This window comes from Adiantum capillus-veneris, chromosome 26 (assembly GCF_014529385.1).
Source record: "Adiantum capillus-veneris isolate H3 chromosome 26, ASM1452938v2, whole genome shotgun sequence".
Lineage (NCBI taxonomy): Eukaryota > Viridiplantae > Streptophyta > Polypodiopsida > Polypodiales > Pteridaceae > Adiantum > Adiantum capillus-veneris.
Window position 1 is genome coordinate 98,374,972 of NC_140956.1, and position 27,211 is coordinate 98,402,182.

The window sequence follows — 27,211 nt, forward strand, 5'->3', positions numbered from 1 at the left end:
GTGTGTGTAAGAGAGATGGGGTGAGAGTGTGATGGCGTCTGAGGGCTGTGGCGGAGAGAGCACGTGGGATGAGTCTGAGGTGTGGGGGTGTGCATGGCGGTGAGGGTGGATAAGAGAGAGAGAGAGAGAGAGAGAGAGAGAGAGAGAGTGAGAGAGGAGAAAGTGGGCCCTGGTCTTCATGCTTGCGGCCTTCGAGCACAAGAGAGCGTGCGGGGATGGCGTCTGAGGGACGGGCTCGGGTGGCGAGGGTCGACGAGAGCGCGGCGAGAAAGGGGGGGGGGGGGTGAGATTAGTCAACGGGAAAAAAAGGGGGGGGGGGGGGGGGTTTGTTGTTGGAGAGAGAGAGAGAGAGAGAGAGAGAGAATCTTTTATGGCGGGTTCCAACGAGTGAGAGAGGGTGAGAGAGAGTGTGTGAGTGGGGGGGGGAAGATAGGGGAAGAGGTAGGGTGGTGGTCCGCTGGTGGAAAGAAAAAGGGGGGGGGGGGGGGGGGTGGTATATAGGGAGGAGACTGAAGCTGAGGGGGTTGTGGATGAGAGGGAAGAGGGGGGGGTATAGTATGGCGGCCCGCTAGGGCTGGGTTATGGACGAGCAAAGAGAGAGAGAGAGAGAGAGAGAGAGAGAGAGAGAGAGAGAGAGAGAGAATATACAAAATGTGTGGCGGCCTGCCAGAGGGGTGTGACAGTGGTATCCCGTCTTATGCGCCCACCACAGGGCTCGGTGATGCAGCGGCAGAGCAAGTGAGAGAGAGAGAGAGTTGGCGGAGCCGAGCAGTAGGAGAGAGAGAGCCTCTGTCTTCTGGCAATAATGGAGAGGTGTGGCCAAATTGGTGGCGTCCCGCTAGTGGTTAAGCCTAGAGGGGTGGTGGATGTTAAAGAACTTTCCCTTTTTTTTTGTTTTTCCTTTGGTAATATGCTCTCCCCTTCTTGGGGTTTGGTTCTTGCCGTCGCGGCTTCGAAAACCGGCCGTCAATGTCTTCAATGATCTGATTTGTTCTTTCTGTCTGTCCATGAATTTGAGGATGATAAGCAGTACTAAAGGCTGAGAATAAGGCTTTCCAAAAATTTGAGGTGAACTTCGCATCACGATAAAAAATTATTCGTCGAGGTAAACCATGATACATGAAAACACCTTTCATGAAGACTTGAGCTATATCCCTAGCCGTAAGCATTGTCTTGATGGGAAACAAATGGGTCATCTTTGTAAGCATATCAACAACCACAAAAATAGAGTCATATGCCAGAGATGTAGGAAGTCCTGTAATAAAATCCATGGATATTCATTCCCATTTCATTGTGGAGCATCAATAGGTTGAAGCTTATCGGGGTATCAAATTCACTCATCTCTCTCTCTCTTTTTCTTCCACCTTTTACACACACACACACACACACCACACACACACACACACACGAGGAGAGGAAGGAGAGCCAGGTATGCTCCTTCCCTCTCCTCATTCTCATGTTCCCTTCCCCTCTTTCTCTCTCCCTCTCTCTCTCTCTCACACACACACATACACACACACACACATAGTGTTTTTGAGAGAGAGAGAGAGAGGAGAGAGAGAGAGAGAGAGAGAGAGAGAGTACAAACAAAACAAAAACGCACACACACATACATAAACAAAGAATGCACACACACATTGAGAGAGAAAAAGAGAGAGAGAGCATGCATAAAACAAAAAACGCACGCATTGAGAGAGGAAAAGAGAGAGAGAACATGCATAAACAAAAAACGCACACATTGAGAGAGGAAAAAGAGAGAGAAAACATGCATACGATCCAAAAAAAACGCACACACATTGAGAGAAGAAAGAGAGAGAAACTAATTTAACGTCGTAGGAAACTAATTAAAATTAAAAGACCTAAAGATCTAGCCGACGAGAGTTGACTGAAGACCTATTATTCAAGAGGGAAATGGCATAATCAATCTATCATACTTGGCATGGGTGATAGAAAGGTTATACCATTTATCTCTTTTTATTGGCACACACATCCACACACGCGCACACACAAGAAGAAGAGAGTTATAACGTCGTAGGAAACTATCTTTAAAAGACGTTAAAGATTAAGGTTATATGTAGACTTACATTAAATTAGATTTAGGTTTATTTTTAACTAGATTTTACGTTTATTTAAGCTAGATTTAGATTTACGTTAATTAGAATAGATTTAGGTCGCCATAGACTGCGAGCCATCTAGACAACCTCTAGTCATAGACTTACGTTAATTAGATTTAGCCTTATTTTTAGTTAGATTTACGTTTATTTAGATTTACGCTTATTTACGTTAGATCGAGTCCACGCAAGAATTACTTACGGTTTAGGGTTTAGAGTTAGACGAACAGTGAAAAGATCTACTGTGAAAAGATGTTAAGATGAAGTGAAGTGCTACAGCTAGAGAAGAGGCAAAGGGATTTTGTCCACTACATGCAGTATCATGTAGACGTGGGTGTGTAGATTTCTTGTACCCACAAATATAGGTATTGACCAATAAAGACGAGATTATAACCCGGTGGTTCTGATCTCCGTGCACCTCTAGACCGAGGTGTGCGGGGATTGGACATGACTAGAGAATGTGAGATAAAGAGTGAGAGAGAGGAGAGAGAGAGAGAGAGAGAGAGAGAAGAGAGAGAGAGAGAGAGATAAGACGAAGAATGCCAATAGAATATTAAATTTGTTGTCCAGGTTATAAGTTTTTTATCCTCATTATGAGTAGCGACGAGGATGTGGGACCGTCCAACCGAAAACACCTATCTCTCAACGAGGGTCTTATGTCCTTGTAATCAATGCAAGCATGCTGTGCGACGGACAAGACGTGTTTCTTTGCAGCACGTTCGCGAATTTGGCGAGTTCGATCCATCTATTATAGATCGAGTTGTTGCCAATTATAATCGTCGGACTCTGACGCTGGCCAACAAGCAGCAATCTTGCAACCCAATAGACGTGTTCGCAGGCGCTTTGGTCAAGCAGCATATGTGAGGCCACAAGATGTAGCCTCTGACAGCTCGGGGGATGATCATGCAGAGCACATTCCAACGAGGCATGTTTGACCGAGATTGATGAAATGATCGAGACGATCATGGATTCAGAAAGGCTTATCTATGATGATATGAAAAGTGAAGCCGATACGTCATTGTATATGGAGCACGTATGTCTAGATTGAAAGCACTCCTGGTTCTTCTCAACATGCAGGCAAAGTTTGGATGGAGTGACACTAGCGTCACGACGCTTTTCAGGTGATCTATTACAAATTAGTTTACTTTAATAGAACTCTAAATGTATAATGATCTGATAGATTTTTACACGACTGTATCATATTTTTATGTTGTGTAGATTGCTGAAAGAGCACATACTACCAGCTGACAATGTGATGCCAGATTCCGAGATGAAGCAAGAAAGATTTTGCGAAACTTGGGGATGGATTACAATTCTATCCACGTTGTCCTAATGACTGCATTCTTTTCAGAGGGGAATACAAGACATGGAGAAGTGTCCGAAATGTGATTCCGAAAGATATCGAGTAGATCTCCACGGGACAAAATTCACAAAAGGTTTTGCGACATTTCCTTTGCTTCCTCGCATCAAGAATTCTTCGAATGTAAGTCCATGGCCGCCCTAGCATCATGGCATGAGGAGAATAAATCTTCGGATGGTGTGCTACGAATTCCTGCAGATTGCGCAGCCTGGAAACATATAGATGGAACATGGTCGGATTTTGCCAGGGAAAGCTCGAAATTTGCGCTTAGGCCTGGCTATGGATGGCGTAAATCCATTTGGTCAAAGATCAACATCTTACAGTGTTGGCCCGTTGTCATCGTCAAACAACAACATTCCCCCGTGGTTGACTACGAAGAAGGGGCACCTATGCTAAGCTTTGGCTTCATCCTTTTGTTGCTTCCACTTGTCGGGATCTCTTCGCGCGCTGCTTTCTTCGCATTCTTCCAATCTTCTTTGGCCAGCCAATCTGGCCTATTCCACCCATTCTTGATTGCTTTTTGCACTTCGGAACGCTTGTGTTTGCAGTATTCGCGCATTCGAATCTTCATCAGGTCTTCATTGAAGCGCTGATCCCGTGTTGGAACGGGAAACTCATCATGAAGTATGCTGATGACTCTGTTTTTTAAATCACTTGGTACTTCACTCCATTTGTTTAGTATAAGTGTCTAAACAGCTGAGAGCAAAGACCACGCATGCGCGAGATCACCTTCTTGCCGTCATCATCCATGATGATGCCGCCGCTGATGTCGACGGAGTAAGGCAAGCCCTCTGGCCGGTGACGCGTGAACCTGGTGTCCCGGCAGGGGTCTCTAGCGGCGTGTCGATGGGGGTACGGACGTCAGGTGTCTCCACCGGCGTCTGGGCCCCGAAGCGAGGAGTGTCGAGTGGGGTGGCTCCTGGCGGAGTAGTAGAGGTGTGTAGCTTCTAGGAACAGTCAGCCGTGCAAAACCTGGCGTAGACGGCGATGCTGTGGCTGGTGTGGGGGCGGGCAAAGAAGGGGAGGGTAAAGAGCCTCGTCGAACACGAGGCGGTGTGGAGGCATCGGTGGCGGAATCCCCACAACAACCGCCACCGCCACCACTAGAGCGCCGGTGTCTAGACGAGTGTGACGCTCGTCTCGTCGACGCCGAAGCTTCGGAGCGCGCCGAATGCTCCGAAAGAGAGGGAGATGCGGATGGTGTAGGAACGCGCGATGATGCGCCAGAGCGATGACGCTCCACGTACCACTGTCTCTGCTGCGGTGACAAAGAAGAAAGAAACTCCTCATCATCCATACCTGCATTAAACACACGAATATTTAAACTTAATATTGAATGAATAGAGTAGATAATGACGCAAAGACCATTAAATACAATGACGTAATGATGCATATAAATACAATGACGCAATGAATCGAGTGATAGAAGGGCAAGTCGAAAACTCAAAATTTCAATCAAAAGATGTGAGCGCGAGTAGAAAAGAGCGTTATACACCATGGAAGGTACTTAGAGAGCCAGAGCTTTTACAACACGGAGCAAAATTGTTCAAATACAATATTTGTGGCTTTAAGAGATCTCTCTCTCATCCTCGCATAACTCAGCATAACTTCCTATATCTATATAGAGCTCTCTGTTTAAACACATATCCTCTGTTTCATTTTGTAGCTCCTCTGCATGCACCCCATATAGAGTAGTAGCATCTTGATGCTCGTCTGGCACCACCGCAGTGGCTTCTGATTGAGCATCTTCTCTGATCTCCTCCATTGATGTCGTTGCGATTGGCACATGGTAGCCTTCATACGTCCTTGCACTACGAGGGGCTACCTCTATGACGTACCACCAGTTTGATGTAGACTTTGTAGGATGAAATACTACCTGCCAGAGCCACATAACTTACATGAGAGCTTTCAAGCACATAACTTGTAAAAGGGGGATGTTAACTATTTATATACTTACTTGTTCACAATGCTCGGGTAGTACCAAAGTGTCTCTTAGGTCAGTCCATTTCTTAGTAGAATCCACCTCAAGAAAACCAGACTCTCCTCTACGCACAGTAGCGTTGCGACCCTCCATGATTATCTTGAACCATTGCACGTCGAACAAGTCGACAAAAAATCCTCTGTAATCGATCCTCAAAATCTCTTGCAGCGTGCCGAAGTAAGTGAGTTCCGCCACCACAGGATCTGCATCAGAGGAACGTCGTCGACTAGACTGTTCAAATTTTGCCATGATTCCACAATCTTGAGTAAAACGCTTTTTGTCGATTCGTTCCACCCTAAAATGTCGACCTTTACACCATGCTGCTGTGTATGACTTATACTACAACGAACAAAGATTATGAGTGGCCGTTCAAACGTTTATAGATAAAGTCACTTGCTAGTCGTACATTGCAAACTTACCTTGGTCGCGCAACCCCGAGAGTACTCCCACTCTTCTTCAGTCACTTCGTCACCGCATTGTTGTGCGCTTTTCAATTGGTTGTGCAACCATCTTAAGCTCATGAAGGTTGGTAGGCTCTCCAGAACCGCTGGATAGTGCATCGGTGGTCGTCTTCCCCATCTCCACTCGATTCGTGCCCTTTGTCGCTCTTGCTTTGCATCCTCATATTGTGAAATCCACTTTTGCATCACTGGATTGTGAAGCATGCAAAATCGGTTGATTTTAGCCTCTAGATCTTCCGTCATCTTCTTCTCAACACCGAGATTGCACATGACAATCCCAGATATGCGCTCATCATCTATGGTTCGCCATAGCGTGTCCCGGGATTTATCAAATCCGTCTAGCCACTCTCAAATGTACACTAGGGACTCTGATACCAACCAACCTTCTGCCATGCTACCCTCCGGACGTGCCTTTTGACGCACATATCCCTTAAGCGTTTTCATGAAACGCTCTAAGAAGAACATCCATCTGGAATGAACTGTGCCAGCTATTTCCACCTCATCAACTATGTGAACAAGAAGATGCACCTGAATGGTTAGCATTGTAGTAGGAAAATGTTTCTCAAACATGCACACAAGCTCCGCAGCATTTAGTTTGGCGAATGGTATGGAGTCTACGTCGATCTCCTTTTGTGAGATCCATTGCACCAGCTTTGCAAGTTTGTAGATTGTGTTACGGATGTCGAGAGACAAACATCCCTCAATGCTTCTTCAGTGAGGGTGCCCTACGTGCATTCAGTCTAGGTCCACATGTGACACATGCTCTGTATCCGCTTGTTTGAAGCCCTGCATGTATACACATGATAATAGATCAACTATGGGAAAAAACAAGATTTACAGTGTCTGAGTGAGGAGTGTCAATAGATCACCTGAGCATTCTGTTAGCCCGGGATAGTCATGCATGGTCCACATTAGAATACCTCTGATCAAAGCATTCCGTCGTCCTGTGTGTCGGCTCATATCCACCACCTCTATGCCAATCCACAATTGTTGTAGCTCTTCCAATAGTGGACGAAGATACACATCCATATTCCCCACTTTATATCGCCCTGGCACAATCAAGCTTAGCCATAGGTGCCCCTTCTTCGTAGTCAACCACGGGGGAATGTTGTAGTTGACGATGACAACGGGCCATACACTGTAAGATGTTGATCTTTGACCAAATGGATTTACGCCATCCATAGCCAGGCCTAAGCGCAAATTTCGAGCTTCCCTGGCAAAATCCGACCATGTTCCATCTATATGTTTCCAGGCTGCGCAATCTGCAGGAATTCGTAGCACACCATCCGAAGATTTATTCTCCTCATGCCATGATGCTAGGGCGGCCATGGACTTACATTCGAAGAAATGCTTGATGCGAGGAAGCAAAGGAAAATGTCGCAAAACCTTTTGTGGAATTTTTGTCCCGTGGAGATCTACTCGATATCTTTCGGAATCACATTTCGGACACTTCTCCATGTCTGTGTATTCCCCTCTGAAAAGAATGCAGTCATTAGGACAAGCGTGGATAGAATTGTAATCCATCCCCAAGTTTCGCAAAATCTTTCTTGCTTCATCTCGGGAATCTGGCATCACATTGTCAGCTGGTAGTATGTGCTCTTTCAGCAATCTACACAACATAAAAATATGATACAGTCGTGTAAAAATCTATCAGATCATTATACATTTAGAGTTCTATTAAAGTAAACTAATTGTAATAGATCACCTGAAAAGCGTCGTGACGCTAGTGTCACTCCATCCAAACTTTGCCTGCATGTTGAGAAGAACCAGGAGTGCTTTCAATCTAGACATACGTGCTCCATTATACAATGACGTATCGGCTTCACTTTTCATATCATCATAGATAAGCCTTTCTGAATCCATGATCGTCTCGATCATTTCATCAATCTCGGGCTCAGACATTGCCTCGTTGGGAATGTGCTCTGCATGATCATCCCCCGAGATGTCAGAGGCTACATCTTGTGGCCTCACATATGCTGCTTGACCAAAGCGCCTGCGAACACGTCTATTGGGTTGCAAGATTGCTGCTTGTTGGCCAGCGTCAGAGTCCGACGAATTATAATTGGCAACAACTCGATCTATAATAGATGGATCGAACTCGCCAAATTCGCGAACGTGCTGCAAAGAAACACGTCTTGTCCGTCGCACAGCATGCTTGCATTGATTACAAGGACATAAGATCCTCGTTGAGAGATAGGTGTTTCGATTGGACGGTCCCACATCCTCGTCGCTACTCATAATGAGGATAAAAAACTTATAATCTGGACAATAAATTTAATATTCTATTGGCATTCTTCGTCTTATCTCTCTCTCTCTCTCTCTCTCTCTCTCTCTCTCTCTCTCTCTCTCTCTCTCTCTCTCTTTATCTCACATTCTCTAGTCATGCCCAATCCCCGCACACCTCGGTCTAGAGGTGCACGGAGATCAGAACCACCAGGTTATAATCTCATCTTTATTGGTCAATACCTATATTTGTGGATACAAGAAATCTACACACCCACGTCTACATGATACTGCATGTAGTGGACAAAATCCCTTTGCCTCTTCTCTAGCTGTAGCACTTCACTTCATCTTAACATCTTTTCACAGTAGATCTTTTCACTGTTCGCCTAACTCTAAACCCTAAACCGTAAGTAATTCTTGCGTGGACTCGATCTAACGTAAATAAGCGTAAATCTAAATAAACGTAAATCTAACTAAAAATAAAGCTAAATCTAATTTAACGTAAGTCTAATGACTAGAGGTTGTCTAGATGGGCATCGCAGTCTATGGAGACCTAAATCTAATCTAATATAACGTAAATCTAAATCTAGCTTAAATAAACGTAAATCTAGTTAAAAATAAACCTAAATCTAATTTAATGTAAGTCTACATATAACCTAATCTTTAACGTCTTTTAAGATAGTTTCCTACGACGTTATAACTCTCTTCTTCTTGTGTGTGTGCGCGTGTGTGGATGTGTGTGCCAATAAAAAGAGATAAATGGTATAACCTTTCTATCACCCATGCCAAGTATGATAGATTGATTATGCCATTTCCCTCTTGAATAATAGGTCTTCAGTTCAACTCCTCGTCGGCTAGATCTTTAGGTCTTTTAATTTTAATTAGTTTCCTACGACGTTAAATTAGTTTCTCTCTCTTTCTCTTTCAATGTGTGTGCGTTTTTTTGGATCGTATGCATGTTTTCTCTCTCTTTTCCTTTCTCAATGTGTGCGTTTTTTGTTTATGCATGTTCTCTCTCTCTTTTCCTCTCTCAATGCGTGCATTTTTTGTTTATGCATGCTCTCTCTCTCTTTTTCTCTCTCAATGTGTGTGTGCATTCTTTGTTTATGTATGTGTGTGTGCGTTTTTGTTTTTGTTTGTACTCTCTCTCTCTCTCTCTCTCTCTCTCTCTCTCTCTCTCTCTCTCTCTCACAAAACACTGTGTGTGTGTGTGTATGTGTGTGTGTGAGAGAGAGAGAGAGGGAGAGAGAAAGAGGGGAAGGGAACATGAGAATGAGGAGAGCGAAGGAGCATACCTGGCTCTCCTTCCTCTCCTCGTGTGTGTGTGTGTGTGTGTGTGTGTGTGTGTGTGTGTGTGTGTGTGTGTGTGTGTGTGTGTGTGTGTGTGGAGAAGAAAAAGAGAGAGAGAGAGAGAGAGAGTGAGGGAGAGCGTTACCTGCTCCTTGCTCGAGGGCGCCGAAAAACTCAGATCTGAGATCTGAGTTTTTGGGCGCGCTCGGTTATTTTTTTTACCCCAGCCGGCGTCGCTATGAGCGTCGCTATAAGCGTCGCTATGAGCGTCGCTATAAGCGTCGCTATGAGCGTCGCTATAAGCGTCGCTATGAGCGTCGCAAATTTATTTGTAAATTTGCGACGCTCATAGCGACGCTTATAGCGATGCTCATAGCGACGTCGGGAAATTTTTTTTTGAGCGTCGCTGTGTGAGCGTCGCTAATATGAAGAGCCTCTTGTAGTGCTCGTTCAAGAAGTTGAGTTAATTGCTCCTTGAGTTTCGCTGATTCAGGTACTGACATTTTGTAAGGTCTACGAGCAACAACAGTTGAGCTCCTGGAGTAAGCTCTATTGCATGTATGGAGCCTCAATTTCCTAATTAAGGGAGTGACTGAGGCTTCTTGCCCCTCGAAGACACCATCGGCGGGGTAGGATATCTCCCATCTCATAGGCTTGGATACCTAGCTTGGTGGCCAACTCTGTGGATATGAAATTGTGAGTAGAACCAGGGTCAAAGAGAATGAAAGCATCATGTTCTCTTACCCTTCCCCAAGCATGGCATAGAGGAGATCCTTTGTGGTGAGTATCCTCTTCTTGGATTTCGACCAAGGTAGCTCTAAGAGGCTCATTTTGTGTATTCTTGTGGGGACAAGCAGGATAGGCATGCCCTTGCTCCCTGCACTTGAAACAACTGTTATCTTTACGATAATGCTCAAGCTCTTCAGGAGAGAGTTTATTTTTGCCTTTATAAACTCCCTTCTCCTTAGCTTTGTTTTTGTTGGTGTTGCCCATGGGAGATTTTTGGACATTGTCCTTCCCCTTGGGCTCGTTTTTACGGTCCTTGTTCTTCATGGGCTTAAGATTTCTTAGCCCCTTGTTGGAAATTGATTCGTGAAGCCACCATAGTATGGTGTATGACCGCAGATATGGTGCGTGGCCTTTGGGAGTTGACATACTCCACCATATCTTTAGTTAAACCCGTACAAAATTGTTGGTTTTTGCTCTCTAAAATCCATCTTTTTGAAGACAGTGGCTTTGAGATGTAAGTCCCAAAACTTGTCTACATATTTGTGAATAGATTCATAGGGAGAGAGCTTCAAGCTTTGCCATTCGGTGAGTACTTTGTCTTTGGCATCGGTAGCCAAAAACTACTTCATGAGGAAGCTCTTAAAGCTTTCCATGTTTGTGGAGCTTCACTGTTTGCTCGTAGGCTGGACTACCATTGCCTGGCAGACTTTTGAAAATGCATAGCTACATGGTGTACCTTAGAGGACTCCGTGAAGCCCTCAGCTCCAAACACCGCATTGAAATTTTGGATGAAGTCCAAGACTTTGTCCGTAGCACCAAAGGTGCCATCGTAGATAAGGAAAGAGATGTTCTTTCCTCCCTCTTTGAACTTTTTGAGCTTGGACGACCTCTTCCACGTGGCATAGGATTTCCTATGGCCTCTTCTTTTTGGTGGTTCGAAAGTTGCACCATCGCTTTCTTTAGAAGAGGAAGAATTTGAGGAGGATGGAGAAGAGGGTGACCTATTTCTCGCCGTTTTCTTCCCTTTCCTCCTTGTCTGCACCATCCCTTTCTTCATAAGAGGAAGAGGATGAAGAAGATGGAGAAGAGGGTGACCTTTTTCTCGCCATTTTCTTCTCTTGTTTTCTGCCGTCCCTCTTTGAATTATGGTGTGGAGAAGTGTGTGACGGTCTTCTCCGTTTAGGGGGTGTTGGAGAGCGTTTTTCCCGCCGTCTTTGTGGAGCCATCTCCGCCGAGGTGGCAGGAGATTCACTTCTTGCTCGTTCTTTTGGTGGAGGCTCTACCATTGAAATTTGAGTTCTCCTTTGAGAAGGATATGCGTCGTCAAGTAGTATATTTTTGAGCCCTTCGTACGGATCCTCTTCTTCTTCCCTTATCAGAGAGAGGCCTCGTTTGGAAGTCTCACAAGGAGGCTTCTAGGTACTCTCTCTTCTTGGTGGGGAGTTTGGAGAATCCCATGATCACGTAGCTACTGTTGTACTTCACTTTGGAGGGATGGATTGCCCATGGCTTGTTGAAGCCTAGTAACAAGGTAATTGACAAGCATAGGGACATCATTAGTAGCTTGTTCATTAGCAAACTCAAAGCTATCAACATTAATTTCACTCTCTTTACTATTGTCAGCCAATCTAACAACTCTTAGGTGTAAGTGTACTTTGGCACTTCAAACCCTAGTGGCTACTCCTCTTAACCCCTTTAGAAAAGCACTCAGGCTCCTGTACCCGTGGCTCGAATATTATTAATTGCAAGGAATAGAAGAGAGGGTCTTTCACCACCAACAATACCTCTTGTCAAGCTTCCAACATCTCAATAGTGGTTAAGCCGTAGGCAAGACCCATAGGACTCCACTATAAAGACCATAGCTCTCGACAGTGATGCCTCGTTATCTGCACGAAGCAGGCGCACTGCAAGGATGAAAAATCCCTATTCTACTTACTCAATTGCAATTACTAAAACCAACCATTTATAGTTAGCTTGAGGACCTCTTTTCTTGGGCAAGAAAAGAACCTTGTGCTCTAATATCAATGTAACATTTAATGATCTAGTAACTTGTGTGTAGCAAAAAATAACATAGCCATAGTGAGCATTTCATTAAGAATAGATTCCTAATGAGCATAGCAAGAGTGCTGGATGGAGAGAGCAACAATATCATAAGACCTAGTTAGATATGCATGAACAATACTTCAAAAAGAGAGAGAAATCAAGCTATTGACAACAATTGAGGACCGGATTTTCATGGAGCCGGTCCCCCTCTCCAAAAGGCTTTGTATTATAGGTTTCCCCCATCAAGGGAGACATTTTACAGTACAATACTTTGTGTTCCTTCAATAACTTGCTGGTGCAATGAAGATGGAAGCTTCAAGCACCAAGCTTACACTTGAAAACACAACATCAATTCCCTCACGATCTCAGACCCAAGACCTCACACACCTTCGAAGATGGTGAGAGCTAGCGGGGTATGAGAGTAGATCGAGAAGAAGAAGGAGTATTCTTACAAGAAAGAAGTATGTCTCCTCACATAATCACTCGTAATAGCTTAGCATAGCTTAGTAATTAGCATGGTAGAGGTGATGAGCATGCATTGGAGCTTGGCCCTTGGTTGGATTTGCATCACAAAGCCAAGAGTTGTTGGTGTAGGCCTCCCTTCTCACAAGCTTGGAGTAGATGATGAGCTTTCCATTAAAGCTTGAGAAGGAGATAGTCTTCTTTTCTTCACACATGAGCTTGTGTGCGTGTGTGTGTGATAATGCCTTGCAAAAATCAGCGCCCTCTCTCTCTTGGTCAACCCCTCTTGCTAATTACTCATGCTGGCATCCTCTTGGCCCCTGCAAAGCTTAGCCAATGACAATTAAGAAGCATAAGTGATAGCCTTGTGACATGTATCCCCCTTTCCCCTTTTGTGAGAGATTTAGGTATTTAAATAAATCAACTAATCTCTCATTGGACCTCTTGGTCTTCTGGCCAATAGAATCAGGCAACCCATTGGGCTGTTGAATGCCCATTGGACCCCTTGGGAGACTGTCCAATAGTCTTATAGAGACCTTAATTTCTATTGGTTCTTTTATGAAGTGTTTTTAAATAAATTAAACTAAATTTACTCTAGCCTAATTCTCATTAGTCCACCTCTATGGCCATCCAATAAGATTTGAATGCACCTTGGGGACAACTTGGCTGGGAAGCTGACATGTGTCCACTATGTCCTTTGTGTAAAGGGATCTTGGAAGAGTGTGTGTGTTTCTCTCTTATCCCCTACTAATATGGCTCGCCCCCTCCTAGATAGGGATGTGGGAATACTTTTGAGTCTTCCCACGAGCCAATTTTCCTAAAGTTTTACCATTGGAGATTATCTTTGAATTTTGGAACCTTAGCATTTTGGAAGTCTTAATGGGCTGAACCTTAGGGTCTTTGAAGCCCATTGATGCACATTGCTCTTTTGCATATGGCCCCCCTTTGGATCCCTATTTTCCCTCCTGTGGATCCCTACTGTGATCAGTCTGCCATTCTAACCAATATTCTAGCTTTTTCTCCCATGGTACTTTCCTATATTAAATGATCAGTTTAACGTGAGAAAATCATTTAGGAGAATTAGATATTAGTTATTATGATACTAGATATCCTAGTCCACCACATTTTTGTAATAATTATCCCTTTCTAGCCAAATACCCAATTTTTGAACCCTGGGTATATAAGCCAAAAGTTTGTAATTATTGAACACATTTGAGCTTACATAGTGAAGAGCACGCATACACTCACACATTGACTACTCTTTGTATGGGTAAGCATTGCTAATGAAACTTCATGTGTTGCTTCCTCTCATTCTTGGCATCATGTACATGTCTAATGTGCTATGTTTGAATGTGTGTGCATGACGCAATGAGCGGTTTTAGCTCTAAGTTACCTTGTGTGTTTATTTGCTCGTTGTGAGTTGTTAATGGTGTTTTAAGTGAAACTAAGCATGGACAGAGGTAAGTAGGTCTTAGGAGAAGCCAAACGACCCCTCTTCGTCATCTTTTATGAAGGTAAGAGGTGGGAACAATTGCGGTTTCTCACCTACCCGACGATGACTTTTGCAGGTTTTGTTGTTTGGAACCTATTGCCTATAGCTTAGAGACCTCTAATCTCAAGTTTCATTTGGAGTTCATTTGACACCTCTATGACCATTAGAGTGAGAGATAGACTGCACGGGAGACTTAGGCATTTTTCCCTTAGATGCTTCCTAGCTTGAAAGGGACACCTTTCTCCTCAGTGCATTGTCATTAGAACATTGCATTTGACGTTTCCATACACTAGTCGGGTCGGCTACGTCCTCAGATTGACATATTTTATGTTGGTTTGAGTTCTCACTAGGCTACTCTGTCCGATCACGGCAGTCTGCCAACAAGCTCTCTTATTATGTAGTGATAAACAACATACATCAAATAAAATCTATGACGGTGTGAAATGCAAGACTTCAAGGATCTTTATGTATCTAGTATACTACTACATGACATCCAACCCTTGACTAACGACTTATTCGTAGTATATACTCATCTTCTAAAACCAACTTCAGCCCCTTTATGGACCAATGGCTTCATTACAATGAGCATAACCCTAAAGAGACCCAATGTGTCCAGCATCATACCTTTGCCTTATGCCAAGGTTTTTAATCATTTACAATGCAATTACCATACTAAGAATCACGTTCAACTCAATATTAGGACCTGTGACTCAATAACCTTAGGCTAGTTCACCAGGAGAATTAGTTATATGCGGCACAAGGATACGCTCCCAGAGATCTATCTGCCTAGTCATGAAAAGGCTAAAAATGGCAATTTTTTGTTTTATACACAATAGCTACAAAAAGCCTGATGGATTTATCGGTTGGGGCGATTTTTGCTGGTTAACAAAAAGGTCACGTTAATATTTAACGCAATTACGTGTTTTGAAAAGTGGCCACTGTTATTAACATGTTCGAGAATTTGTGATCATGTTAATGAAATCCATGAAGAGCTTTCATGCCATACCTGCTACCTTAACTTATCATTATTAGATTTTTATCAAACCCAATCAGAATCTATATTGTTTTTTAAAACACTAACAAATAGAACTCTCAAGTTTTACATATTTTTCATTACCAGAAATAGAAGTGAACTCTAAGGCCTTTGCTCTTTGTGTAAGCTAAAAATAGAACTCAAAATATTTAAATATTTTTCATTAGCCAAAAGACAAGTGAACCCTAAGGCGTTGCACTTTGGGAAAGCCAAAAAGAAAGAAGAAACTCCGAGTTTAAAACAAAATGTGAGAAGAAATCACGAGATCTTTAAATGAAGGGACCATTCGAACTCCAAAAAAAAGCATTCAAAAATTTGTATTCATTTCTCCTCTTTCTATTTATGTACATGATGAACCTTGGCACTAACTGACATCTACATTTAATGCCGGGGGGAGGGGGGGGGACATGGGATCGACGACCGAGGCTAGGGGCGGAATCTCAAAGCGCATTAAACCTGGCCAACATAAAAAATGAGGCGTGCCGCCAAAAAAGCGAGGCGCATTAAACCTAACCAGTGAGAAAAATGAGACACGACGAGAAGATTTGAACTTGTGCCCTCGTAGCCCGAGTTTAGGTTCACATAGGCTAACTACGTCACCCGTGCATGCATTGTGTATCCACATCCGTTTTTACAACGTTATATTGTAAGTTAACATGCATTGCTTAGACTGTCAGGTTTAGTTTTTGATTTGATATTTGTGGCTGTGATCTTCCCGAGTCCCGACCTTCGTGCGTGAACTTCTCCACCTTTGATCCCATTGCCTCCCCTCTTAAATACAGGTGTTACTTAGTGGTAAGGATGAATGATGGTGATTGGTGAGCCGTCAAAAAAGTGTTGGAAGCTCACCATCCGTCAGTGACCTTCTCTCTCCACCTCGAAAAAAAGGACGGGTCATACACTTGTTTGTCCAATATGGCTTGTTTCAACATACCCCAAAAAATATTTTCTAGGATGAGAAAATGAGAAAATTTTCTAAGATGAGAAAACATAAGCCATGAATGCATAGTAATTTCTCTCACGGCAGCGTCAGCAGACTGGATGTGAATCGGACGAGCTCTACAACAGGTAAACCAATTCCTCTCAATCATAGCCATAGCTCAGAGTGTGTGTGTGTGTGTGTGTGTGTGTGAGAGAGAGAGAGAGAGAGAGAGAGAGAGAGAGAGAGAGAGAGAGAGGAAGAAGAAGAAGAAGATTGTTTTAACGTCGTAGTGTGAGAGAGAGATGCCCTTCGCTAGGAATTCAGCAACCTTTACGTCTACTTCTCAAATCACGCGATTCAGTGCACCTATGGAGAGGCTGCCCTGTTGAGCTTAAAGATCCATGAAAAGCAAAGGGTATTACGTAATAACGTCCAAGGTTTTAGAGGGAACTATTGTCTTTCCCTAGCACTGATCGTCCTTTGCTCGAGTCCACTGCCAAGTAAACAAGTAATAAGTTGTCATCAAGATCGCTTCTTCGGTAGAAGCTCCATTTGAAACCCACCCGGGCAGGAGTAAGCATAGCAACAATAACCACTTCGGGAAAATGGGGAAGACTGGCCCTCAAGCCAGCAGAATAAAAAACAAGATCTGAAGGAGTCCTCATTCCAGACTTCTTTTTATCTTGGAGATTATTGTGTTGATCTGCTTTTCTAGATGTCCTTATTAGTATATCTTCTCCTTTGAAAGCAAATTCAAATTCAGACTTTGACACTCACAAAAACTAAGAAATGAAAGTACCTCGTATACACAGTCTTGAATAACACAATTTGTATAGCTGAGCCTTATGACAGAATATGTCAGAAGAAGCACATGCTTCTCCTTATAAGTTATGCAGGCCACCACAGAGAATTTCTCCTTTATTATGGCCTTGGATAGATGCTTCTTTTGGGCTACTCTCTGCTTGGATGTGGTGAACACTTCCAACTCTGGAAAAGAGTGAACTACCACAATTTGCAAGATGGTATAAACTTTCAAACACTTCAAAACAACTGAATTATTGGATAGAACAAGAGAGTGAAGGGAGATAGAGAAGATGGTGGAAGAGATGCTCCTCCACAAGAGAGTCGATGACCCTGAACCGCCATTGTCAGCCCCCCTGGTTGGGTATTTGTTGATTGATTGTGTGTACAAGGGATGGCAGGATTTGCAAGTCCTTTCAAAATTTCCGTCTTCTTGCACCAAGTGAGCGTGTCAAATGTGCGTGTGTGTGTGTGTGTGTGTGTGTCAGTCTTTGCACGAGGGACTCTTATGAAGGAGCTAACCAAAAGGAGATGCTCCCAAAAGCAACTTCACATGCTTCAAAATCAAAAGTGGTGCTAAATGCAGCACAAAAATAAAGTTTGCGCAAAAAATAGCGCACGCTTCTCCTCATACAGGTCATCACAGGGAGTTTCTCGTATATTCATGGCTTTAGATACTTCTCTTGGCCTACACAATTATCCGCTTTTTAAAGATGGCTGACTGGCACTCTCCTTAGTAGGGCGTGTGAAAAAGGAAAAGGGAATTTCTCGTATATGCATGGCCTTAGATAGATACTTCTTTTGGCCTACACAATTATCTGCTCTTTAAAGATGGCTGACTGGCACTCTCCTTAGTAGGGTGTGTGAGGTGAAAGGGTGCTCTATGTCGCTTGCAAATGTAACTGAGTTGACGAATTACTTTGACCTTCCTGCTGAAAACTGTTGAAAATATAAGTTGAAATAATGACATAGGGGCATCGTAAAAAATTAGGTCGATAAAACAATAGTCATGTACAATGAAAAGAAATGAAAACTCTTATGACATCGCGGAAAGTGTTTGATAGAAAGTTGTCCAATTTACATTTTGCATTTGGTGATTGTTGTTACATTGTTCACTGCTGCATTGCATCTTTGCTATTTTGGTTTTGTATCAGATCGCCTTCGCCAAATTGTAAGCTCTTGCAAGTACAAGCTCTTATCTAAGATGGATTTTTGTAGACCAAGACAGGCTACTTGAACTCTGTTGGAATTTCACACCAGCAGAGTATTTTAAAATGTTTTTGAGTTCATTCAAATTTTTGTGTGTAGTGGGACTTCTAAAGTACAAGTAATTGAGTTATTACTTGGGTTTTATATGCTGACCTTCGATGTTTGGTTCTTCAGCCAGTAATTGTCTGGCAGTACGAAAATGGCACAACTATCCAGGTCGAGCAGGTCATCAAGTTCTAGTGCGAAGGCACCTTTGGAAGAGAAGTTTGTACATTTATATAAGGACATATTCTCAGGATGCAGTCCAATCCACACAAAAAAAGGTTTAGAGGGACATGCCGCTGCAACACGGTTTTGGGATGAACTTTTGCTACTTAAAGTAATCATTTAATCCATTCTCTCTGACCTTACTCAAAGATCTTGAATCTTGCCAATGCATTTGTTGCCTTTGTCTAGTGATAGAGTGAGATGGTAATATGATCTTCATTTAGCGGGTTACTTCAGTTGCTTGTATCATCTTTGAGATATTCATCACTTTTCTACCCTTTAAAATTTATCTGCTGTTGAGATGCTTGTTGCCTTCATTTCTCTTGAGCCTTTGTTTGCTTCATTTGTGCAGGTGAATCAGTCATTTTTGGCTCAATGCATTACAAATCTCAATGAAAGCGAGTTAAAAGCGGGAATGAAGCTGGTACTCAATGAGCTGTTTGGAACTTGTTCTTTGTAAGGCACAGCTTGAAATTAGTGCTCACTGAAATTTTCTTAGAAGCCAGAATTTTGGGGTAGGGGGACACACACACACACACACACACACACACATGCATGTACGTACACATACACACACAAACACACAAACACGCGTGCGCGTCCACACACACATGTACACTCGTATATGTATGTGTGTTCCTTTTTCCAAGAGAAAATGTTGTTACTAAATTATTTATCTCAAGGCCACAGCCTCAAGTTAAATATATAATGCCTTTTATCACACAGGTATGATCCCAAAAAGTCCATAAAATCTGCAAAAACAACCAAGACTTTTTCTTGGTTCTCAATCTCTTAGCTCTTCTAAATATACATTTAGATCATGTTCAAGAGGTGGAAAACTTTTCTCATACCGTGTCATGAGTAGAGTAAGAGGAATATCATCTCTATGAGAACTTCATGAAGGTACAACAATTTCCCTAGGAGCCCTGTGGGGCTTCAGAGAAACAGGCTGAATCTTTGCCGAAGAAGAATAAGCCTGAAGAGGTGGATTTGGTGGAGGGTCCTTGTGCTTGTGAACCTTTTTTGACTAGATGCAGTTCTGCTGCCTCTACTGCCGCCGCCTCCTCTTTTTAGCCTCTTTCCCCGTGGCTCTCTCAGCCACCGACCTTTTAGACCCTAACTCTGTCTGTTTCTCTGTAGCAGTGTATGCTGTCTGTGCTCTGGATGCTTTATCCTCCTAGTGCATCTACCATGTGATCTACTCTGCCACATACAGGACAGTGTCATGGTAGACCAATACAGAACACTCACCGCTGAATATGACCAATGGGAGCGCATAACAATATCAAACATACTTTGATAAATAGAATTTATCACTTAATACTGAAGCCAATTGATATATATATATATATATATATATATATATATATATATATATTATATATATATATATATATATATATATATATATATATATATATATATATATATATATATATATATATATATATATGGAGAGAGAGAGAGAGAGAGAGAGAGAGAGAGAGAGAGAGAGAGAGAGAGAAAGAAAGAAAGAAAGAAAGAAAGATTTTTAACGTCTATGTCAGGCCGAAATCGGCCTATGAGACAAATCAAATGTACATTGTGTGTATGTCATCCGTCTATCGGAAAGACAAATGAAACAAAATTGATACAAAACTGAGCTGAAAGTAGGTAGTGGAGTATCTGAGGAGGGATGGAGCTCTATCTCTAGGGGTATATGCATGTCTGTATGCTCAAGGTAGTACAATCATGAGAATGCATCAAGCTATCTAGCTCCATCCTGTACTAATGGGGGGGTGTAAGATGTGGTACATGGGTGGGTCTGGTGCCAAGGCTACCCGGATGAAAGCTGTCGGGTCAGCCCTCATCTGAGCCACTCGCTCCTCAGTGGCACGGCGCTCCCGGGCTCGGATCTCCTTGATCTGTCGGTGGTGGGAGCTCGCGCCCCTGTAGCCTGTGACTCGTGGTCGTCGTCTAGCTCGGTTCACCTCCGCCTGTGGGAGTGTCACTCCCCTCTGAGTGTCTGGTGAGGCGGGGGCGGAAATCCTCTGAAAGAAGTCTGTGAGCTGCGACTGTCTCCCCTCTGTCTGTGTAGTTGTGTGTGGCTGTAGTAGTGTGTCCCGATGGCTCTGTATCTCTAGTAAGAAACGTCCGAGCTGTCTCTGATCTCGAGATTCCATGATCTCTCGGAGAGTGGGTTGTCCTCTAAATAGGGCCTCATACCTGCCTCTGATCTCAGTGTATGCTCTGCATCTACATACAAAGTGCTCCTCACTCTCCACCTCCTCTGTGCAGGCTCTGCAGATTCGCTCCCCCCTCGGAACACCAGTATGTCTCCCGATCTCAATCTCTAACCTGTGTGAAGCCACTCTCAGCTGACCAATCGCCACCCGTGATCTATGTGGCATATATGTGTCCATGTAGCGTGGTCTCTGTATGAACCCCCCAGACAATATGGTGAGAAATTGGTCTCTGTAATCTGACATCCTCGTCCCCAAGCTAGGTGCCTCCCAGACTCTCCTAGTGTATAGCTGCCACAGATCCTGTCTCAATACCAAGTTCCTCTCACTGCGAGAGAGGTGAACATATGGTGAGTGGGGGTCGTACTGGAATGGTGGTAGGCTCTCCATGTCAAGACCGTGTCCCTCAAACCATGCTCTGACCTGTGAGTACCATGCTCTCTCATGTCCACTCTCTGATAGCTGTATAGCTGCCTCAAATGCTCTACGGGTAAGTCTGTCAGGAGGTAGCTCTCTCATCCTCTGGATGAAGCAAACTGTCTGGAATAGTGCCTCTACAACCATAGGTGGTGTGGCGAGCTCGGCTCTAATAATGTCGTGTGGCACTGTCTTCTTGCTGCGGAGCAAGCGTGAGATCATATATACCTGTGGTCTCTCAAGTTGTGTCCACTGGTCAGCTGTCAATCCTGGTGCCCATACTGCCGCCGAGTACATCAAGGCCGGGGTGACTAAGGTGTCGAAAAGCCACCCCTTCGTGCGGGGCTCCTGAAAGTGTGCCTGGTGGCACCTCCGCTCTAGCATGGCCAGAGCTGCATATCCTCGAGTGAGCCTGTCAACAGCAGCCTGCCTCATAGTGAAGGGTCCTGGTAGGCTGGTGAATGTGATGCCAAGGTAGACATAGGAGGTGACTACATCAACCTGTCCTCCTGCTGCTGTGAAGGTGGCGGCGCTCCTCACTGCACTGGATGTGTGAAAGATCATAACCTTGGTTTTGCCAAGGTTCACAGTCAACCCCCTGTGTGTGCTGAATTCGTCCAAGGCCTCAAGATGGCGTTGCAAGCCCTCGGGTGACTCTGAAATCAACACAATATCATCAGCATATAACATGATGTGGACCGGAGTACCTGCCAAGTCGCTCCCCTCTCCCCCTGCTCGCAGTATGTAGTCGGAGATCTCGTCGATGTATAGCCCAAAGAGTGTCGGGGAGAGTGGGCATCCTTGCTTAACACCAATGGTGCTAGCAATGGTCTCTGAAAAACCGCCTGGGCAACGAACCCGACCCGTCACCCTCTCATATAGAGCATATATGGCCCAAATCATCTCTGTTGGTACCCCAATGCTGTGAAGGCGCTGGAAGAGTCTCTCGCGTGGGACTGTGTCAAAGGCCTTGCGGAAGTCCACAAAGCAGCAGTAAAGCCTCTTCTTCCGCGCCTTTGCCCCATCAATGAGGCAGCGCAGAACGAAGATGTGGTCAATGGTGGAGAAAGCTCGTCTGAAACCTGCTTGGCCTGGAGCTCGTAAACCCTCGATCTCTGCGTAGCAGCTGAGCTGTGCCTCAAGTACTGCTCCATATAGCTTGGCCATCGTGTGGCCAATCATGATAGTCCTGTAGTTCCCTGGGTCCAGGGTGTCGCCAGATTTGTGGATAGGCACTATGGTGTGCTGTGTCCACTCCTCTGGGAAGCCCTCTCCTATAGCCAGGTTGAAGACATGTGCAATCAACGGGGCTATAGTGGAGGCCGCATAAATGATGTGCTCACTCTGTAATCCAGTATGGTCAGCTGATCGTCTGTGCTGCATGCGGCGTATGGCCCTCTCTACCATCTCTGCTGTAAAGAAGGAGGAGCACGTGGGGCGAGGCTCGTGTGGTTGTGGAATAGGAGGCTGCCCTGGCACTTCATAAAGTCGCTCTGCATAATCATGCCATATCTGTGGATCCTCAATAGCTGTAGTCGGACGTGGCTCGCGTAGGGTGCGCCATGCCGTCGCGCTATCCATGCTCATGAATAGGCGGTATAGCTCAAGCTCCTGTGCCTCTTCGAATGCTCGCCGCTTTTGGCGTGTCAGCGTCTTCATATGCCGTCTGGCCTCTCTCTCTGTGATCTCTCCTAAGGCTCGTCGTGCATGGAGGCGTCGGTATAGCTCTCTGCACTCATCATCATACCAGCGGTTCTGAGGCATAGCCCCGGGGGGGGGAGTGCGTCCTGTGTGAGTGGTGTGTGGAAAAGAGCTAATAGCTGAAGTGTGGAGAACGGAAGAGATATGTGATGTGAGAACTGAGAGTGGTGTGGATGGGTGGAGGAGACATAGGCCATGTTCGACCTTGGCCGAGTAAATAGAGGCTAACTCATGTGTGAAATGGATGGTGGTGTGTGGAGTGCGTGTTGTGGAGCTGTGTGTGATGGTATCTCCGGTGATAGAGAAAGAGAGGTATGTGTGGTCGGCTCCGATGGGTATGGGTGGAATGGTGAAGGATGTGATAAGGTGTGTAGCCTCCCTGGGTCCCAGAATATAGTCGACTGTACTCCCCCCTCCTTCTGCAACTCCATGTGGCATACAAGTCAGGCCCCCTGAGGTGGGCCACTGGACCATCCCGTTATAAATAACGAGACGGTGCTGGGAGCCAAGTCGAAGTAGATGTCGTCCATAAGCTGTGACTGGAGCTCTGTCTGCTGTGTCTCTCATAGTAGCCTCCTCATCTAGAGTGTGTAGTGTCTCTGGGTCCTCATGGTCATATGTCTCACACTGCTCACTGCGTGTACGAGCATTGAAGTCTCCCATAAGGAAGACTTCACCCAGTGTGGAGTACTCCATAATCTCCTCCGTGAGGCATGCGTACGGTGACTCCTGCTCAATAGGGGCGAATCTGGAGCCTGTGGGAGCAAAATAGCAAAGGGCAATGTAGACGATCCTGTCTCGTGAGAGCTCGAGGCGAATCCACATGTAGCGGGCCTGTGGGTCCCGGGCAACAATCTGTAGTCTGCTGTGAAGCCCCTGTCTAAAGAGTATGGCCACTCCTCCTGAGCCGCGAGTGGTGTGCTGGCGCATACATCCTCGATGTAGAGACTCCCACTGAAATCCATGTATCCGTGGTAACCCTCTCTCCGGGCTCTCGTGTGTCTCTGTAAGTAGAATGATGTCTCGACCTCTCATCACCTCCTCAAGTCTCTCTGGGTGTGTCCATAAGTCTCCATTGCAATTCCAAACCGTGACATGAATCTCCTCGTGTGTCCCACAGGCCGCGAGTCCCTATGCGATGGTCTTGCCATCAATGATAACCCTACCATCCCGATATACTGCCTTCTTCCCTTCTTTGCGGGCTTGGTGGACTCGAGGCATGCACGCGCGACGGTGATCTTGTTGCATCTTTGTGAGGTCATCATCTAGATAAATCGGTGGGCCGTCGATCCCTCTCAAGATGACCCTCTTTCGGAGGAAGGAAGTTCGAGACTCCTCGGAGGCGAATTGGAGGATGAGAGCTCTTTTCTTTGGATCTTTGCCGGCTCTCCAAACTTTGGAGAAAGGGATCTCTTCTTCCTTGTATCCCACTTTCTTGCATAAAGCTTTCCCATCGCTTTCGGGTGTAGACCCTTCTTCTTCTTTGATGCCGGTCACTCGCACATTGAGACGGCGAGCTTGTCGCATCTTCTCCTCTTCGATGGTTGTGTGTACGATGAGTACTTCATCTTTTTGGGCTTCCTCTCTTGCTACCTTCTTGATGTTCTTTTTGACTACTTCGACCCATCCTTCTTTGGTGGCCTCTAATTTGTCCTCAATGCTTGCGGTGAGGGCTTTGGTGATCTCCTCCTTGAGGGCTTCCTTAGCCTCCCCTTTAATCTCTCCTTCCTCGGGGGTGAGGGATGTGAGGGAAGCATGAAGGAGATCGATTTGTGCCTTCATCTCTTCTTGCTCTTTCCTCCATCTCTCCCTCTCCTTCTCGTTCTCCCGTTCCCTTCTCTCCTTCTCCTCTTTGAGATTTTGGATTTCCGTTCTCATGTCCTCCTTCTCTTCGTTCCATAGCTTGATGAAGTTGGCTTTCTCCTCCTTCCATATTTCTCTCTCCATCCGCCATTCCTTCATGTCCTTCTCCAATTGTGCAAGCCTCTTATTCGTGAGCATGAAGGACGTTGTCTTCTTTGTCGGTGTCGGCGTCTTGATGATGGGGGAAGACATGGTTGGCTTCGTAGCTACCCTCTCTTCATATTGTGAAGAAGAGGGGAAGAGAACACTCAGCTTGTGTGTATGCAGGGGGCAGCGGGCAGGGGATGGGGATGGGGTGTGTGTTTTCACTTGACGTGCAGGGAGCAGCGCAGCGCGCAGGAGGGAGCAGCACACAGGGGTAGCGTGCAGGGGTGGGGCAGCGCGCAGAGGAGGCAGCGCGCAGGAGGGAGCCACGCGCAGGGAGCAGCGCGCAGGGGAGGCAGCGCGCAGGGGAGAGAGAGAGAGAGAGAGAGAGAGAGAGAGAGAGAGAGAGAGAGAGAGAGAGAGAGAGATGAAATGAAATGAAATGTTGTATTAACGTCTTCAAAAGGCCAGAGTGACCTATGAGACCATATGAGACCAAACTGATACAAAAGTGGTGAATCTGTTACAATGTCTGAAAAGTGTGAAAGTGTGAAAATAAATGCGAAAAACTAAATACAGATAAACTTCTTGGGAGCATTCTAGGTGTCTGGCTAGAATGCTTCTAATCCTTTGTTGTAGTCTCCTCCGGTGAAGTGTGCTTCTGCATCTCGATCGTGGTCGTCTCGATTTCCTAAGCTCGATCGCCCTGTCAATGAGGGTGCCTTTGGTATGAATGTGGGCACTCCTTTGTGCTCGCTGCTGGCCTCTTGCTTCTCCTTCCATTCCTGCTTCTCTGGATCCAAAGAAATCTGTGATCTGCCTCTTAGGCTGTAGTGCTCTTTGTCTTCTCATTAGATTATCCCTGTGCCGATGTAGTTCCAGTAGGTACAGGCCTAAGCATCTTTGATCTTGGTATTGCATGACTCTATCTAGAGGTCCAAAGCCTTCTTTAAATAGGCAATGGAAACGCCCACGTATCTCATAGTATACGGTGCAATGACATATGTAATGTAATTCTGTCTCCGGCTCCATTCCGCATAACTTGCAAATTCTGCTCTCAGGTGGGATTCCCCTAAATCTGCCAAATTCAATTTCCAGTTGGTGTGAGGATGTACGAATCTGACCAATAGCACATCTCAAACCATGAGACAGGTGGGTATCCATGTAGCTCGGGCGAATCACAAAACCATCTTCAGATAGCTGTAGGAAGTTTTCTTTGTAGTCGGCCATCTTCGTGCCCAATTCTTGTGTAGGGTCTACCCATGTCCTCTTGGTGTCCAACTGTATAAGATCCTGGCGGATGATTTTATTAATCTCCGTTCGTGTGATTGCCAGTGATGGAGCCTCAAGAGAGTATTGGAAGGGGGGTAATCTTTCCATACTGAACCTGTGTCTCTGAAACCACGAGGACAGCTGCGCATACCAGCATGATGTATCTCCTTTCATTGCTAATTGTCGAGAGGATTCGAGGGCCAATCTAGTATATCGGCAATTATTTGTATCCCACAAACCATGTATAAAGGACACTGATCTGGTAAGAGCTTCAATTTCTATCGGAGGGGCAACTAGTTCCGCTCGAGTAATCGCGTGTGGTACGGAGGCCTTGGCTCTAATCATTTGGGAAATCATAGATACCAAAGGTCTCTCCATTGACTTCCAATTATCCTGATCCACAGATGGTCCCCAAATCCGGACCCCATAAAGCATAGCCGAAGCCACCACAGTATCAAAGAGCCAAAGTTTTGTTCGTGGTTCCTGAAACTGCACTTGTGAACACATCCTCTCCAACCCTCCCAAGGCCGCAGAGGCTCTGGACAATCTAGCATCCGCTGCTTTCTTAAGAGTAAACTTCGGTCCTGTAAATACCACACCAAGGTTTGTGTATGCATCTGTGTACTCTATTGTATCCTGGCCATATGCAAATGTAGGTGCCGATCTCCTAACCCACTGTGGTGTGGTGTTAAACACCATAACTTTGGTTTTACCCAAGTTTACCGACAGTCCGCTGTCTTCCGCGAATTTATGTAATGCATCTAACTGCCTCTGCATTCCATCTGGTGATTCTGCTATCAATACAATATCATCTGCATACAACAACAAAGGGATCCATGACCCTGCAAGTTGAGCACCTCTGTCACCCTCTCTATCAATGTAATCTAATACCTCATCTATATACATACCAAATAAAGTAGGGGACAGTGGGCATCCTTGCTTTACTCCAACAGTGGAATGAACAATGTCGGAATCCCCTTCTGGAGTACGTACATAACCAGTTACTGACCTGTATAAGGCCATGATCCCCCAGATAACCTCTTTGGGGACCCCTAACTCTTGCATTCTGCGCATCAATCTGGCCCTTGGTACTGTATCAAAAGCTTTCTGAAAATCCACAAAGCAACAATACATCCTTCTCCCGCTTTCTCTTCCTTCCTCAATAATGGCTTTGAGCGTAAGAATATGATCCAAAGTGGAATAACCCCTCCTGAATCCAGCTTGTCCTGTTGCCCTTATGCCCTCATTCTCTGCCCATCTACTCAATT

General features: G+C 45.0%; 1 protein-coding gene across 2 annotated transcripts in view; it reads left to right on the forward strand.

Moving 5' to 3' along the window:
• Positions 1 to 16,095: 16,095 nt before the first annotated feature.
• LOC147423877 (uncharacterized) overlaps positions 16,096 to 27,211 on the forward strand; it is a 73,173-nt gene continuing 62,057 nt past the window's right edge. Inside the window, exons 1-4 of one of the 2 annotated variants that reach the window (XM_086502249.1) lie at positions 16,106 to 16,253; positions 18,292 to 18,342; positions 18,414 to 18,496; positions 18,737 to 18,840. In XM_086502249.1, coding sequence (XP_086358375.1) covers positions 16,187 to 16,253; positions 18,292 to 18,342; positions 18,414 to 18,496; positions 18,737 to 18,840 — 305 coding nt within the window. In that variant the 5' untranslated portion in view covers positions 16,106 to 16,186. Of the gene's footprint in view, positions 16,254 to 18,291; positions 18,497 to 18,736; positions 18,841 to 27,211 lie in introns of both variants that reach the window. The other variant, XM_086502248.1, reaches the window with a different exon arrangement.